The sequence below is a fragment of the Ovis canadensis genome, chromosome 5 (assembly GCF_042477335.2).
Source record: "Ovis canadensis isolate MfBH-ARS-UI-01 breed Bighorn chromosome 5, ARS-UI_OviCan_v2, whole genome shotgun sequence".
In the NCBI taxonomy this organism is placed as follows: domain Eukaryota; kingdom Metazoa; phylum Chordata; class Mammalia; order Artiodactyla; family Bovidae; genus Ovis; species Ovis canadensis.
In genome coordinates, this window is record NC_091249.1 from 70,693,258 (window position 1) to 70,710,550 (window position 17,293).

The 17,293-nt window shown below is 41.1% G+C and overlaps 1 protein-coding gene across 11 annotated transcripts in view; it reads right to left on the reverse strand.

Moving 5' to 3' along the window:
* The window catches only part of PPP2R2B (protein phosphatase 2 regulatory subunit Bbeta), a 478,597-nt gene that overhangs the window by 174,015 nt on the left and 287,289 nt on the right, over positions 1-17,293 (reverse strand). Inside the window, exons 1-2 of one of the 11 annotated variants that reach the window (XM_069592344.1) lie at positions 14,024-14,270; positions 5,460-5,600 (exon numbers count right to left, since the gene is read on the reverse strand). The exons of 8 other annotated variants lie outside the window; for them this stretch is intronic. In XM_069592344.1, coding sequence (XP_069448445.1) covers positions 5,460-5,514 — 55 coding nt within the window. In that variant the 5' untranslated portion in view covers positions 5,515-5,600; positions 14,024-14,270. Of the gene's footprint in view, positions 1-5,459; positions 5,601-14,023; positions 14,309-17,293 lie in introns of those variants that run through there. 2 more of the 11 variants (XM_069592341.1, XM_069592350.1) reach the window with 2 other exon arrangements.

The window sequence follows — 17,293 nt, forward strand, 5'->3', positions numbered from 1 at the left end:
CCTTGACCCTAAAATGAGATATACCATTGACATATATATACTACCATGCGTAAAACAGATATCTAGTGGGAAGCTGCTATATAGCACAGAGAGCTCAGCTTGGTACTCTGTAATGACCTGGGTGGGATGGGGTAGGGGGTGGAAAGGAGGTTCAAGAGGGAGGGGATACATGTATACTTAGAGCTGATGCACATTGTTGTACACCAGGAACCAACACAATATTGTGAAGCAATTATACTTTAGTAAAATAAAAAAATTTTTTAAAAACGAGAGGCAGAATTTCAACAAATATTCTAAGGTTTTGAGTTTTGTACATAAAAATGGGATAATGAAGACTGATTTGCCGTGCTATATTATGGTACATGCTCAGTCATGTCCATCTCTTTGCAACCCTAAGGACTGAAGCCCGCCAGCCTCCTCTGTCCATGGGATTCTCCAGGCAGGAATACTGAGTGGCTTGCCAGTATATTCTGGAAGACCCAACAAAAACATAGATGCAATAGCATTTTGTAAGCTGTTAAGTAATATATAGATGTTAGTTACTGCCATATGGACTAGAGGAAATTCTTGAAGGACTTAATATCAAGAGCAATTTGGCACAATGACTGGGGTCCTAAAATAATATTAATATTATCACTATATCACTAAATCTATAATAGCAATAAATAATAAACCTATAATCACTAAATCTCTCTCAACTTTGGTTTCCGCACCTAAACGGCTTGCCCTCTGCAAGAGGAGCACATGAGATTAAGGAAGTGTAAATGTGCTGAAAACTGTAAACTGTCCCCAAAACGCAAGCAATTATTATTTAGAGAACTCATTTTGACTTTTGGCATTACGGCGCACACACTGGTAGTTCCTGGCGCCATGACAGATTTTAATTGGCCTGGCTATGAAAACCTTCTAGAGCTATTATGTGCTACACCTGTGATGACCGTGCAGTGTGCTAATTGAGACAATTAGGCTGGGGACCCAGAGAACGGCTTTCCACCACTGAGCATAATCCTCCTCACTTTGAGAGGGAAATTAACAGCTGCTTTATGGCCTCCCACATCATCTCACTTTCTTAGAGAGAGATCCCCACCAGATCCACCTCAACTCTGCAACACTGATCACTGGTGCCTAGGTGACATAACATCTGCGAAGAAATATTAAGTCTGACTTTGAAATGATTTTTGGGCTAGGAGGGGGAAAAAATGTCATATGTGGCACACGTTGGGTAAAACAGTCCCTGAGTGACAGCCAGAATCAGGAGGAAGAAAGCTCATCACTTTTAAGGGATGTATTTAACAGGAAAAAAAAAAGGAACAGGGGATGAACAGATCAATTTAGCTCTCAAGCACTTATTCTCTGCCTACAGAAGGGAGAGGAGATTGAAACTTCCAGGCCAGTGTAACTCTGCTCTTCAGCTTCTCTCTGACATTACAAAACCTTCATTTCCTTCCTCTCCCCCATCTTCTGATATGCCCATCTCTTCTGAGAAGCATGAGAAATACATCTTGTTCTTTGGATTCCCTTTCACCCTTGGACAAAGTCACCTTGGTTGGCAATTAGTGATTATTAATAAAAAGATGGCAAACATATTCATAGATGTTTGCTGTATGCTGGCCATCAGGTTCTGAGTTTCCAAATATTTATCTCATTAGATCCTGTTAGATAAAAGGTGTTATGCAGACATTTTAACTCCTGATTTACAGACATGGAAACTAAGACTAAGGAAGGCCAAACTAACAAGTTGGTAGAGTCTGGGCTTAAATTAGGGTCTGCAGACTTCAAAGCTTCTCCATAACATCATTGCTGTCTGTCATCTGTGGAAGAACCATTACTCAAGGGCTTGGGGTCAAGGCAAGGCCTAACTCACTTTTGTGACCTAGGATTTTGTGACTTTTTGTAAGTAGGATTGTGCTTGTCACCTTCTAGGTGCTTATTGTGGAACTTAATTTTGGGAGAAGAGGAGTTTCCCAAATTGCATCTTTGGAATGAGCCTCAGCATCCATTCCTAAACATCTTCTCTGCCTTGGCTGAGTCACAGAAAATGACTCTTGCTCCCTAAAGGTGGGTGGTTTGACTGTGAGATCATCTTGGGGACATAGGTATGTCTGGGAGCAGATGGCTCATTCCAAGTGGGAAGGTCCCAGGAAGGAAGCAAACGGTTTGGGTCTACTGCATTCTGCTTTGGAAGAGGCCAAAGTAAACCATTATACCGGCAGCTCCCAGTTTGTGTCAAGTGCCCCATGGTATTTCAGCAAACTCACACGTATGCTGGAGGATGTTTTAAGTTTTGAGAGAAAAACAGCAACAACCACCGTCTCTTGGATCTGTGAGAACTAGCACAAGAGAACTCACATTTTAGCATTAGTGTGCGGTTTATTTCCTTTAATAACACAGTATCTTTGCAAAGCTGGATTTTGGCGGTTAATGTAATCAAAACAAGTACTGTGTCAAAAACAAGGTAAAACAGAAAGTGAAGCTGGCTGTGTCCAGGGTGATTTCAGAGTTTGAGAAGCTGTGTTCAGTCCAACGGGGGCACATTTGTCATTACGAGCAACTGTAGTTAAGATGAAATAAAATATATGATTTCTTTCAATTTATGTGTGGTTGCAAAGAGTCACACACGACTTGGCAACTGAACAACAACACAGTTTCTACAACCACTCATCCACTAGAGGACATCCAGGTTGTTTTCAGTTTCGGGCGAACTATGAGGAGTGCTGCTATAGACACTGTGTATAGGTTGCTGTACAGCCTCTTGTGTGAACGCAAATTTTTATTTTTCTAAGATAAATGTAAGGAGTGCAGTTTCTGGATTATGTTTAGTTTTTAAAAAACTGCAAAATGGTTTAGCAGAGAGGGTATACTATTTTACTTTCCCACCAAAATATATATGACAGATCAAGTTTTTCTGCATCTTCACCAGCATTTGGTATTGTCACTACTTTTTATTTTAGCCACTGTGATAGATACATAGTAATACCTTATTGTGTAGTACTAATTAGCATTTCCTCAACGGTATTGAATGTTTTTTGAAGTGTTTATTTGCCATCTAAATATCCTCTTTGGTGAAACGTCTTTGCACTTTTTTTGCCTGCTTTCTAGGATTATTATCTTTTTTATGCTGAATTTTGAGGCTCTTTATATACTTTAAAAACTATTTTTTGTCTGCTGTGTATTGATAGTTTGTAAATACTTTGTCCCAGTCTTTAGCCTGACATTTCATCTTAACAGGTTTTTTTTTTTTTTTGTCCCTGCAGAGCAAATGGTTTTTTAACTGTGATGAAGTTCAACTTATCTAATTTTCCTTTAATGGATCATGTTTTGTGTTAAGTGTAAGACATTTTTACCTAACCTAGATCCTAAAGATTTTGTTTTTTTTTCTTTCTCTAAAAAGTTTATAACTTTAAGTTCATAAAGTATACAACACTTGAGACTTTGATCCATTTAGAGTTAATTTTTGTGTACACTGTGAGATTTAGATTGAGGTTCATGTTTTGTCTATGGATGCAGTTGCTCCAGCACTATGTGAAGAAAACTTTTTTTCCTTCATTAAACTACAAGTCAAAAATCAGTTGGGCATATTTGCATGGCTGTTTCTGGAGTCTTTATTATGTTCCACAGATCTGTAAATCTATCCCTCTGTTACTACTATATGGTCTTCATTATTATTAAATAGATTGATTTCTATTTTATTATTCTTTTAAAAATTATTTTAGCTATTATGGTTCCTCTGACTTTTCATATAAATTTTGGAATAATCTTATCTATGTCTACAAAAAAATCTTGGTGGGATTTTATTAGGAATTATAGAGTCTGTATACCAACTTGGAGAAAATTAATACCTTTTCTGTGTCAAGTGGTCAGGGAAGGCCCATTATTTTAAATACCAAATAATAACACTTGTTTATTTTGGGACTAGTATCATAAACTTAACTTTCCAAAAGGGGCTTTAAGTACCATGTTTAACAACATGTAGCCTTCTTTGATGGCAAACTGAATACAGAATTATATTTCTTGACTACAACAAAACAAAAACTCAGTCATCTGCTAAATGACAAGATAATCTCACCCTCAACATTGGAAGTAATAGAGAGTGGTGGGGACTGTGGCTTGCAGGAGAAAGCATGCTGCCTAGGAACAGGCAGCTACTTAATTTCTCTAGTTGTTGAGACCATGGACACAGCATTTTCACATCTTGTAAAATTTCAATGGAAGCCAGAAATCAATTTTTTAAAAATCTAAAATGTTGGCAGCTATCATAACATAAAATGAAACAGGTAAACACACGCCTTGATGGACTGGATCCAGATACCAGCCAACTCTCTGTCGTTTCTGGGCTGAAGGAGCCAACAAGAGAGCCTCTCCAGCCTCAAGAAGTTTACACGCCAGTGGAAGTAACAGAAACAGACACCACAAAGCAGTACCGCCTGCTCTGGTACCAGTTGGAGCTGTGGCGGCAAGTGGCAGGACCCTTAACTCTGTTTTGGGAGGTCAGAGATGACTTCCCAGGGAAGTAAATTTATACAGTAACTCAGAGAAGCTAATTCATATGTGCTGTTTAATCCATAGTATCTCTAGCAAACATTGATAGGATCAAAGCACAGGGCAAAGCTTTGTTTCTGGGTATCAAAGAAAGTAATACAGAAGAGGTCATGTAATTCAAGGATTCTCCAAATATCATGTCCCTTCTTAGAGGAATTACAAAGCAAAAGCTTTGTAGAGGTGACAGTTTCTCCAGCCTCTTAGAGTAATTCTGAATTTCTTAAAATCACTTACAGGGGTAGAATCTGACCTCAGCTTGCCTCTACAGCCTCCTCTTATGTCTCCCTATTCCTGCCTTTTTTCTGCTTTTCCAATATATAAAGATTCAAGTTCTTGTGTTTCGTCATCCATCCACTCAATCACCTACCCATTCGTCCATTCACTCATCCATCTGTCTATATCCATCCATCCAAGAAATATTGATTTAGGACCACAATTCCAGGTACTGGTAACACAACAGTGAATAAAGCTGGCTCAGTTCCCACCCTCGTTGGCTTTACATTCCAATAGGGGAGACAGACATATAACATGTGGTTGATGTGAGGAGTTCTATAAAGAAAAATTAGACAATGTTAAGGTACAGGAAATAATGTTACCATTTTCAGTAGGGAGTTGGGAAGGCTTCTGGTTACTATTTGAACAGAACTTGAATGAATCAATGGAGCAGACAGTAGAAGTATAGGGGGAAGAGTTTCCCAGCAATAAGAAACCACAAGTATAAAGAGCCCAAGTGGGAACGCACCTGGCCCACTCGGGGAGCAGCGTGGAGGGTAGAGTGCGTGGGGCGTGAGGGCGGCAGGAACTGAGGTTGGAGAGGAGGCCCCATCTGTGAGATTCTGAGGGCATGGTTCACACAGGCCTTCAGTGTAAGGAGAAGGCATTGGAGGATTTGAGCAGGGCAGTGACATGATCTGACTTACAGAGAGCAGACAGTGGGTAGAGACATGGAGACAGATAATCCTGTTGGTAGGTCATCACAACAGTCCAGGTGCGAGAGGGAGGCGGCTTGGACCAGTGCAGTAGCGATGAGGGCAGGGAGAAGCTGGCCAATCTGAAATGGTCTGGAGATTGAAGAGACAGGTATGCAAGGGGAAGGAGTCAAGGATGACACTTAGGGTTTTGTCCTGATCAAGCACATTTACTGACACAGGGAACATTCTGTACCTACAACTTCACAAGACTGGCTCCTCATCATGATTTCCACCTCATGCCAATGTCCCCTTTTTGGAGCATCTTTCCTGACCACCCCTGATTCAGTTGAGAGTTCTCAGTTTAATTTTTTTCTCAGGGCTAACCAAATATCTGAAATTCTCTTTATCCTTTTATTTCAACAATTGATCATCTGAATTTCCTGACTGCAATGCCAACCCCAAGAGAATAAGGACCATGTCTACTTGGCTTATTGCTACATCCTCAGTACCTAATTCAGAGCCTAGATGATGGGACATGGTTGATAAATATTCGTTGAATGAGGCTTGGATGGTTTGAGACAAGTTAAATAAGGCTGAAGTTTCCTTAGCGTGGTTCTTTTCAGAACCTTGAATAAGGCAATCAGTTAATCAATGAAATAATATTGATTATTTGGTCCAAACTCTGTGCCAGAGTCTGAGAAAGCAGAATTGAGCACAAAAAGTACAATGTGCACCCCCATGGAGCTTACAGCACCCTGGTGGAGTGCAGTAAATACTCTTACACACATGGGCTTCCTCTGTGCTAAGAATTCAGAAGGGAAGGTTCCCAGAGCTCTGACAGCATGTGATCTGGGGATCCATCCTTGTCAGGTAAGCACAGGGCAAGCAGCTCTGAGCTGAGATCCACAGGAGAAATCCCCGTGGGCCTCAGGGATCTCTGAGTAGGGTATATGCTCAGACTGTAGATGCCGGTTTCCATGGTGCTTCTGGTGAGAGTAAACATTTTGGCAAAAGCTGAACTTCTCCAGTCTTCTCAAGCACTGGGGCTCAGCTGGGTTAGGAACATAGATAAAGATGAGCAGCTGGTTCATGACAAAACTAGGGTTCTGCATTTATCATGACACGTCTGCAAAATGGCAACAACACCTACTTAAACCTACAGTCACTCCTAAAGGAAATCAACCCTGACTACTCAGGAAAGGGGGACAACTGAGGATGAGATAGTTGGATGGCATCACCAACTCAATGGACATGAGTTTGAGTAAGTTCTCGGAGTTGGTGATGGACAGGGAAGCCTTGCGCACTGCAATCCATGGGGTGGCAAAGAGTCGGATGTGACTGAGCAACTGAACAACCACCACCTACTTCAACAGGACTGCTGAGGGTGAAAGGTATTGATGTTTATAAAATGCTTAGCACAGTGCCCGATATACAAGAAACACTAAACAACTAATAATAATTATCATTAGATTTCAAACTCTTGAGGGGATCAATATGTGATTGATTACCCTTACTCTTCTCACACATAAACATCAAACAACACAGTACCTTACACACAGAAGGGGTTTAATAAGTATATGTTGAATGAGTGAATGATGGTTGTCTCAATGGCACACTCTTTTGGATCAGGCCAACCATTCTAATGAGGGACGGCACAGTAAATAAACAGAAATCAATCAGGCCAAGCCCTTTTGTGAAGTTAAGCTGTCAAATGGTTGGTAGCTGCTATTAATGATTCTTGCCAGCCAAGGACACTGGACAGTTTAAATGGTAGGAAGTCAGTATGGTTGTTGACTTTAAAGTAAGCATAAGTTATATGGTGGGAGGGCCCAGAAGATTCAGTGATTTTATGCATCAGTAACTTGCAATAGGAAAGCTCAGCCAGAGTCCAGGAATAGTTGCTACTGAAATGGCATTTCCTTTGCATTCAAATCTACAAGCTAGATTGGTGCATGTGATTTCTCAGCTGCTACCAGAATACAGGAAGTGGTTTTGAATGAACATTAATCAACCAGGCTCTCCAGGGGCACCTTGTACCTGAAAACCTCTGAGCACTTTGTAAACAACAGTTAAGTCTCCCTGTCCCCTGAGGTATGGGCTCTGGGATTTTTGCTTATATCAAGCAGAGTTGAAGCAGGAAAGCTGTAATCATGAGCAAAGTGGGTGTCAAAAGGGATAATTCCCATGCCCCTCACAAGTCTATACTTGAAAAGGGTCCAAATTATCTCCAAGTCCCCTAAGGTATTTTACCTGATAACTTTAGTTCTACCACAAGTCCTCCCAAGCGTCTGGTGGGGGGATGAACAAACGGTTGAAAATAAGAATAGCCACTTTGGAGGGCAATTTGATACTAATTGTTATGGTAAAATCCTTCAACTCAGCAATTCCACTTCAATGCATTTTTATTAGAGAAATCCTGGCACCTGTGTTAAAGAGGCATCAGCAAGCAGCCCCTCTGCTGTGTTTTCTAAGAAAATCTGAGATTAAGTTCAAGGTGTATCTAGCAAGAGGAGAATGTTAAATAAAGAAGGGAATAGTATGCAGTGGTTAAAAGAATAAGTCAATACGTATAACAAAATAGCACATAAAATAATATGTCCATCATAAAACAGATTATTGAGGGACAAAAGCCAACTATTGAATCCTATGTGCTGTATGACATATGTGGTGGTTTTAAACTATGTCCAGAAACTATTAAAATTTGATTCTCTCCTTGTAGCAAGTGGAACCTGATTGACCTCCCCTTGCGTGTGGGCCAGATGTAGTGACTCATTTCTAATGAACAGAGCATGGCAGAAATGACAGTGTGTCACTTTTAAGACTAGTTCAGAAAAAGGCACTGGGGCTTCCTCCTCGATACCTTCTGCTCTCGCTCTCTCTGTCTCTCATCACTTGCTCTAGAGGAAGCCAGCTACCCTCCTATAAGAACACTAAAGGAGCCCCGCAGTATGCCCAGGCAGCAGTCTTCGGCCAGCAGCCAATGATGGACTGAGGCCTCCAGCCAACAGCCATGAGTGAGCCATCAGGGAAGCAGATCCTCCAGCTCCAGTCCAGCCTTCAGATGACTGCATTCCTGGCTTATGTCCTGACTACAACTTCATGAGAGATCATAAGAGAATTCCTCCCACCCCCAGTACAGACATCCATGCATTCCTCACTCTTAGAATACTAATGGTTTTAGCTATGAAAGGTACGTGATTTCAAACTGCTGAGTGTTGTGACAATAATCAATAACTAGTATACCATCTATATGAACATTAATTTAAAAAATTTAATACATAGAGACAAATGTATAGAGGAAAGCCTGGAAGGAGATGCACCAAAGTGGCACTAATCCCCTGAAGAGTGGGATTGGGAGAGTTAAGGTGAAATTAGCTTTACATTCTCTATTTTTGCTGCACAAGACCCTGTACATGTATTACTGGCATACTTTTCAAAAACAGCTAAAGGAAGGAAATGTACTTTAAAATTCCACTACTTGAGAATTTCATGGTAAGTCATATAAGGCTGAAGCTTACCTTTGATCATCTCCAAGAAAGAAGGTTGCTTAGCAAACTTGTTTAATAATAAACAAGGTGATTAGCAGAGCTCTCCAACCATACTTAAGAAAGCCAACTCCTGTCAGTTACTCTTATAAATCACCTCAGTCTAAGTCACACACAATAAGTGATTCTTTTTATCCATGTTTCTTATCTATTGGTATTCACAATATTCTTACTCCCAAAGAATAGCCAAATTCTTTTGAAACTGACAAAAGTGCCTCCATTGAAAAAACTAAGTTATATATTAATGCACACTGTTCTTATCAAGCAGCTTGAAATCAAAGAGTTTACGTCGTCAGGCTAAGGTTATAGAAAAGGTATTTTTAAAGTGACTTTGTACTGGATTTCTTTTAGGCTTGTGCTAATCTGTTTTTCAACTTTGAGCCTGGGGGTCTGCATCGTTTAATGGAAGTTCTGTGGCCAGGACCCTGATCTCCGTCTGGGGCTAGACTGGCTGCAGGCACCAAAGTTTCATGCATTTTCAGTGGAATTGGGTCCAGAGCCTAGTGCAAAATGCCTTCTGGGTGACTGACCAGAAATTCAATCACAGCACATTCATTTCAAAAATCCCTTTCATGTATCATTTAAAAGCAGCCTGCGTATTTAAATTTGCATATCTCTGACCCTGGATTTTGGAAACACAGGAGAAGTATGAATTTCTGTTTAGTTTTCGGGATGATGGAAGGAAATAAACCAGAGGCATTTCCTTTCCTTGACTACTGGGTAGATTTACTACTTCTGAAGGATTCTGAACCCGCAATTCTGCAACATAAGCTGCTGTCCCATGGAGCTCGGGAATAACAATAACTAACAGTTATAGAGCATTTTTTACTCTCACAAAATGTGTTAGCATTCACTGCCTCATTTAACGGGCAGAGAGGCTCTTAATCATGCTTTCTGATGAGGGACAATGATTCTTTCAAACCCAGCATCTGCAGAGATTACTCTGGTTTTCCTTTCAAAGGGACACACTAAAGAAATAATGATGCCACGCTCTAAGAGTACACTGTAGCAGGTGTGAGGCTGGTTAACTTCCCCACACCACAGCATGCATCTAGTTTCTTTCAGTGAACTCAAATGTGTATGTGACTCTGCTACAGGAAGACAGGAAGGTGAGAAGGTAAATGCAGGAACTTCAGACCCTTGGCTTGAATTCTGGCTGTGCCATTTTCAGTCTTGAGCAAACTGCTTCTTTGTTAAATATTTCAAATCACCAAACTTCTCAGTTTTCTCATCTGAAAAGTGGGGCTGGTGTTAAAATGGCACAAACATCATAGATTTTCATGAGAAATACATGGATGAATCCACACAGGATGCTAGAAGAGTGTCTGGTGCATCACCAACACTTGGCAACCATTGCTGCTGCTACTGTTACATACAATGAGCTGCATTTTAGGGTGGGTGGGTCACGAGACACATCCTTCACTCATTCCAGGTGTGACTAAGAGGCTGTCTGCTGGGCACAGTGCCCAGCTCTGAGGATGTATCAGAAGGGTCCCTTAGGAGACGTGCATTACTGGTGGGTCAGTCAGATCCAAACAAAATCAAAAGTGAATGAGGTGGTAGCAGGGTTATGAATGGGGAATTGAGTTAGAGGATGAGTGAGAACAGGTATTATTTGATTTTTGAATGTGAGACCCAGTGTTTCAAAACATGGGAGGAAAAACAGTCTCAGTGGAGGGAATAGATAAATGAGAACCGTGAAGGAGGAAGGAGCTGGGCAGGTTCAGGAGCTGATGGACCACGGCAGAGAGATGGGCTGGGTGTGTTCTGGCCATGGGCAAGTGTTATGGTTTTGTTCTGCATGGAAAGGGAAGCCACAGAAGGGTGTGAGGCAGAGGGGTAACATGGTTTCATAGAGATTATTTAAATATATGGCATTCAATACAAATTTAACATATGTAATTGTACCATGGATAAATATCTATTATACGCCCATACACATATATATGAAGAGAGTACTGGCTTTCACGTGGGCTGAGGATTGGGGAATGGGGTGACTAGAGCAGGAACATGATAACTGAAGAGACACCTGCCAGCAGAAAACTACAAAGTGCCAGTGGTGTTCAGAGGTACGATGTGGAGAAGCAGAGAAGGGGGCACCATCTGAGGTGACCTTGAAGAGGGCATTGCTTTTAGACCTGCAGAGGTGTCTGGAAAACCCAGAGAGCATTGCTAACTGATGTATATCTTGCAAAGAGGCCATATATTAATAGATCTTCCCTTGCAGTGTCCCAAATTTATATATGGATCTTGGAAATCTGCAAACAGGTGAAATCTGGGAGAGGGAGCATTTGTGTATCTCCTGTATTCCAAGTTACAGGGCACTTAAAAACTACTCTGTGGAACCCAACGGCAAGGAAGGTCCAGAAATAACCATGACTTGTCTGCACTCAAGTGCAACTCATTGCCTTGACTTCGCCTTGGCTTCTGAAGGCCAAGGAAACCCATAGAGCCTGACTTCCATTTTCCACAAGGCACTGAGGTCAAAGGGAACCTTTCCATGCCTTGAACTGAACCTGAGTAAACACAGGCAGGCTGATATCCAAATGAAAATGACCCAGGAAGGACACGGAGCTCCCCGTGCCTGCTGCATCAGCAAGTCCAGACAAAGACCTCACGTAGTGATACTATTCCTGGATTCATTTTGCCCGCATCAGTGTTCTGTTTACACCCTATTTCTGCCTGGTGGGCCACCTGCACCTCTCAGTACACACATCTGAGATGTTAGCACTGCTGAGAGTTGCTCATACAAGCATTCTCTTTGGATCAGAGCTTTACAGTGGTCACATGATTGAAATTCCAAATGACTGTCCCAAAGGTTAACCCACAGCAGCAAAAGAACGTGTCAACTAGTCTCAGAAGAGCTGGGTTCAAGTCTCAGCTCTGCCATTAACCAGCTTCATGATTCTGGGCAAGAACCCACATCTTATGAATTTCAGTTTCCTCTGGGTTGCAAGTTGCCAACATCTACCTCAGATATCTGTCAGGAGGATTAACTATAATGCCATTCCCTTCTCCAGGGGATCTTCCCAATCCGGGGATCCAACCGAGGTTTCCTGCATTGCAGGCAGAATTTTTTTATCATCTGAGACACCAGGAAAGCACAACTATAATGCACATGAGGGTATTTTATCAAATTCATAAAATACAAGTATGGTACTATCATCAATACTGTCAAACAACATCAAATGTTTGCACAGTACTGAACAATGTTTAACTATTTTCGTTTGCTGTATTTAGTTAGCCAACAAAGGAGGTCTTCACTAAGTTGGTTCTTTGAGAGGCACAAAATCTTGTCTGATTTTGGTCCCCAGCAAAGTACCAGCACTTCATAGGTGCTCGATAAACCAGTGCTGAATGAAAGAAGGAAGAATGAACAAAACCACGCCAGGGAATGGACAAACATCCCTTTGTGGGAGACACAGAATATCACTCCTATTTCACCTGTCTGGATTCCGGCAACAGCTGGGTTTAGCAGTACCATGAACTAAAATTTCACAGTTACATTTATGACAGAACAGGGCCTAATCCTGCCTTTCTAGCATCCTAAATTGGTCCACTTTGGTCTCTGTTTTCTCCTACTTGGAATGTTTTTTCAGTGAAGTGAAAGCACACTGCTTTCCTATTGCAGTCTTTCAGTTCTCTCTCTTAAGCCATCTGCTCCTTTATGTCAAAACTTATTGATTTTATTTGAAAACTTTTAATTAGAAGCTTCCAGGCAGTGGCAGAGTTAAGTTTAGATACTTCCAGCTTGTCTCATCCTCAGCAGCTGCAGTAAGGCAATAAGGCTTATGATTTAAGTTCATTATTATCTTCATGTTGATGTCATTTTGTTTTCCCTTGCTATTTCATTGTTCCAGTAAGTTACATAAGGCTTAATAGCCACCAGATTAATACTGCTTCTTAGAAATGACCTTCCAGGGATTTTTTCCTTATGTGATCAGATGCTGGCGAAGCTATAATAAGTAATAGATGTCCCCATTGTACTTCACCTTTAACCCAAAGACTACAGAAAACTTTACAAACATTAATTAAGCCAATCTCATTACACTCCAGGAGAAAGGAATTATCCACTGCAGAAAACTAAAACTGAGTTTAAAGTCACCTCCACAACATATTTAGAGTCAGGCAGTAAGCAAGAGAATTACATCTGTTCTATGCTATCAAAGAACTGTCTCCACCTTTCTCTCTGTGGGCTTGGAAAGTTCCTATTCATCCTACAAAACTCTGCTTGGTTATCACCTACCTCGGGAAGCCTCTCTTACTTTAACTTCCAGGTCCAATTAGGTGCATCCCATCTCCTTTCTATTCTACTGTAAGCATCTTCACAGAACCCTCATTAAACGTTTTTGAGATTGTATTCTCACTTATCTCTCTTCCCAGGCTTCAGTTTACTAAGGATATGTACTCATTTTTCTCACCAAAGATGTGCAATTTATGCAAAATTAATTATTTTAGTTCCCCCCACCCCCAAGGTTATCCCATAGTCTGGCACATAACAGACATTCATGTTTGTTTAACAGGACTGGATTCCTGTTTTTGTTTATAATAGACTTTATCTTTTTGAGCAGTTTTGTAACAGTTTTAGGGTCACAGAAAAATTGAACAGAAGGAACAGAGATTTCCCTCCTCTCTCCTGCCCGTCCATGTCCCCCTCACATGGGCTTCTCAAGCATCAACATCCCTCACTAGAGTGGTGGTACAGTGTTACAGTGGATGAACCTGCATGGACACATCACCGCCGACCAGAGTTCATGGTTTACATTAGGGTCCACTTGGTGGGTCTGGAAAAGTGGAGAATGACATGTCTCCCCATGGTAGTATCAGACAGAGTAGTTTCACTGCCCTGAAAACTCTGTGCTGTGCAGAATTCCTTTATCAATCACCAAAGCATACTTTCTGTAGTGTGGCCAGAAATCTCTTAGCTTGTTATTTAGCACCAAATTGATAAGACAAAACAAAACAGGGCAACACAGCCTGTTGTAACTTCTCTGTAAAGTACACAGACTGGTGCCTTGAAGAACTTACCGTTCCTCCTGGTCTGGATCACAGTGAATGAAACAGCTGCTCTCTGTCTGCCCTGTAAGTGTCCCTAGGTTCTAAAAGATTTGATACCACACAGAGCCTGGACCAGTGGCCCTCATTCTGTTTTGTACAGCAACATACAAGGAAGAAGTGTCCATGTGAGATGCTCTGATTAATCACCCATTTTTCCTTTCTTCTTTAACTTGAGAGAGAGGGCATAGGGACAGAATTGAGAGGGAGGGAGAGTATCACAGTTATCCGAATCCACTGTAATTTATATAAAAAAGCAAAACATTTGCTTTAGCTGTTGTTAGCAGTTAATGATTATGAGAAGGCTAAAGATTACCAAGAGTGTGTTGCGATAGCATACTTGTGCCTGGCAGCCTGCAACTTGCCTCTGTAAACACTGAGAGCAGCCAATGTTCTTAAATAACTTTGGGGTAACAGGAAAGGTATGTCTCATTGAAGCAGACAAACCTTTTCTATATACAATAAAAAAATTAAATGAGATAATTGCAAGCAAAGCATTTAGCCCAGCATGGAACAAATATCAAACGTCCAAGGAATTCAGCTATTCTGTAAGAACAACATTACTAATTCTTGTTTATTGAGTGCTTATTAAGTGCCAGGAACTACACCAAGTGGTATGTATGAACCCTCTGAATATTCCCAACAAACCTATGAGGTGTTGTTCTAATCATATTTCACAAATAAAGTAAATGGAATTTACATATTTTTTTCACTGGATCTCAGCTACTCATAGTAAGTGGGAAACTGGGTTTAGTTGCCTCCAGAGCCTAATAACCTAGCCTGTCTCTTTTGCAGCAAACAAGTGGCACCTATTAAGTGCCTGTGTGCCCTACCATATGTTATGCAGCTGCCCTACAGATGACATGAACACTGCCCTCAAGTAACTTCTGGCTCAGCTGGAAAGGGCAGACAACATACCCAAGTGAAAGCTAAGAGGCTATTGTAAAACAGTACATGAAAGATGGTCATTTTGAGACATTAGTCTGCCATCTTCCTATCTGCCGACTTTCCAAATAAAGTCATTATTCTTTGTCTCAAAAAAAGAGACATTACTTGGTGAACTGCCATTTAAAATTTTAATCTAAATAGGCTCTGGGTTTAAGGAAAGAAGAGACCAAGGGGCTGGTGGGGTCAGGAGACCCTTCAGAACTTGAGATACATCTGGATCTATCCATATGGTCTATATGCTTGGTTGTGATTTTGTGGGTGGGAAATATATTAGGACTACTTGGAGGGGGCTTTCTAAACTCTACTCCCCTCACCCTTAAGACACATACTTGAAAAATTACTATTGACGTCTGCCATGGGTTTTGATAGAAATAACTAGAGGGTAGTGTTGTGAGTCTGGAGGGCTTCCCAGGGGGCTCAGTGGTAAAGAATCCATCTGCCAATGCAGGAGACACAGGAGATGTGGGTTGGATCCCTAGGTCAGGAAGATCCCTTGGACAAGGAAATGGCAATCCAATCTAGATCTTGCCTGGGAAATCTCATGGACTGGAGAGCCCATAGAGAACTCTATGGGCTACAGTCCACAGAGCCTCAAAGAGTCAGACACAACTAGGTGAGAGAGCATGCACACACACACATTGTGAGTCTGGGCTCTGCACTTCAAATTTGGACTGTGTCCAGTCTCTCTTTGAATCTCAGTTTTCCTATCTAGAAAATGAGGAAAATAATTATAGTAATGAGAAAATGTATGGAAAGCCCCTTGAACAATGCCTGGTGGGTAGTGAATGGTCAATGTATGATGGCTAATAGTAGTAGTTCTCTGGCTTGATGATGGAGAAAACGGTGGGAGTCACTGATCTAAGATACCCGTCAGATAGCAAACTTCTCTGAGTTCTCTGTAGGACCCACGCAGCAGCAAAGAAGCTGAGGAGGAAGTGACAAGCACTACATTTTCCATGTATTTTAGGGCTTACACCTTCTAGTCTAAACCCACCTTAGACTGATGGCTCTTCTTAAACAGCTCCAACTCCAAATGGCCACTTAAACATAATGGAACGCTATGATTTTATATGACATGCTCTTGGGACTGGCAGACTTTCTTGAATGAATAAAATGTTAAAGAGAAAAAAGTTAATGATGTTGGCTAAAATATAAGAATGGTTTACTGAAGGATATTGGATAATCTTCCAGATGAGAAATTTTGAGAAGAGACAATACAACTGAACAATACGGGCTCAAGTGTACGACTATCTCTGGATTCGCGCAAGCATTTCCTGGATGCTTCACACTTCCCACCTATTAAATGAGGACAGTAATAGTACTGACAGCTCTATATGAAGAGCTGTGGGAACTAAATAAGATCATGAATATAAAGTACTTAGCCTTGTGCCAGGCATATAAATAGGACTCAAGAAATAATCAGCACGCTTGCTATTTCAGGTGCTAGGTGAAGATTCTGGGCTACAAAGATGAATAAAATGCCTAAGAGTTCTCATAACAGTTTCTAGTAGTTGTTTCTCAGATGTTTGCAAACGCTTTCTGGACAGAGTTCTGGTCTAATCTATTCTATCCATCCCTATCCATCCAGAGTCAAGCACAGAAGTGAAGCACAGTATGTTCTTAATCGTTGTGACTTGAGTGAATGAACAGGTGCATGCGATCTAATCCTTGTGCTTAAGAAACTCAGAGGTGGGACGAGAAACAGGTGGACAAGAAGTTACAATGCAGTAAAGCTGTTGTGGTCAAGATGAACTCATCTGCAAAACAGTAATAGAATCACAGATGTAGAGAACAAACATATGGATGCCAAGGTGCGGGGGTGGTAGGGCGAACTGGGAGATTGGGGTTGACATATTCACTACTATGGATAAGATTGATAACTAACGAGAATCTATTGTATAGAGCATGGAACTCTACTCAGTGCTTTATGGTGATCTAAACGGGAAGGAAATGTTGAAAAGAGTAAATATATCCATACATATAACAGATTCATTTTGCTGTACAGCAGAAACTAACACAACACTGTAAACCAACAATTCTAAAAAAATTAATAAAAAAATGTTTTTAAACAAAGGCTCTGTGTTCACAGAAAGCCTGACTGACTAGTATTACTGTCCTGGAGCAAACCAGACCAAGCTGAGGTCTGCCCTGCCTCAGGCTGGCAGGTATTAAGTCACCTGTGTAGAACATACCAGCACAGTCAAAAATAAATAAATTTCTAAGCATCCGACTGTAGTCACTTAAAGTCTTCTGGCTGAGCCTCTGTCATTTGGCTAATGTTCCCACACATCAGTG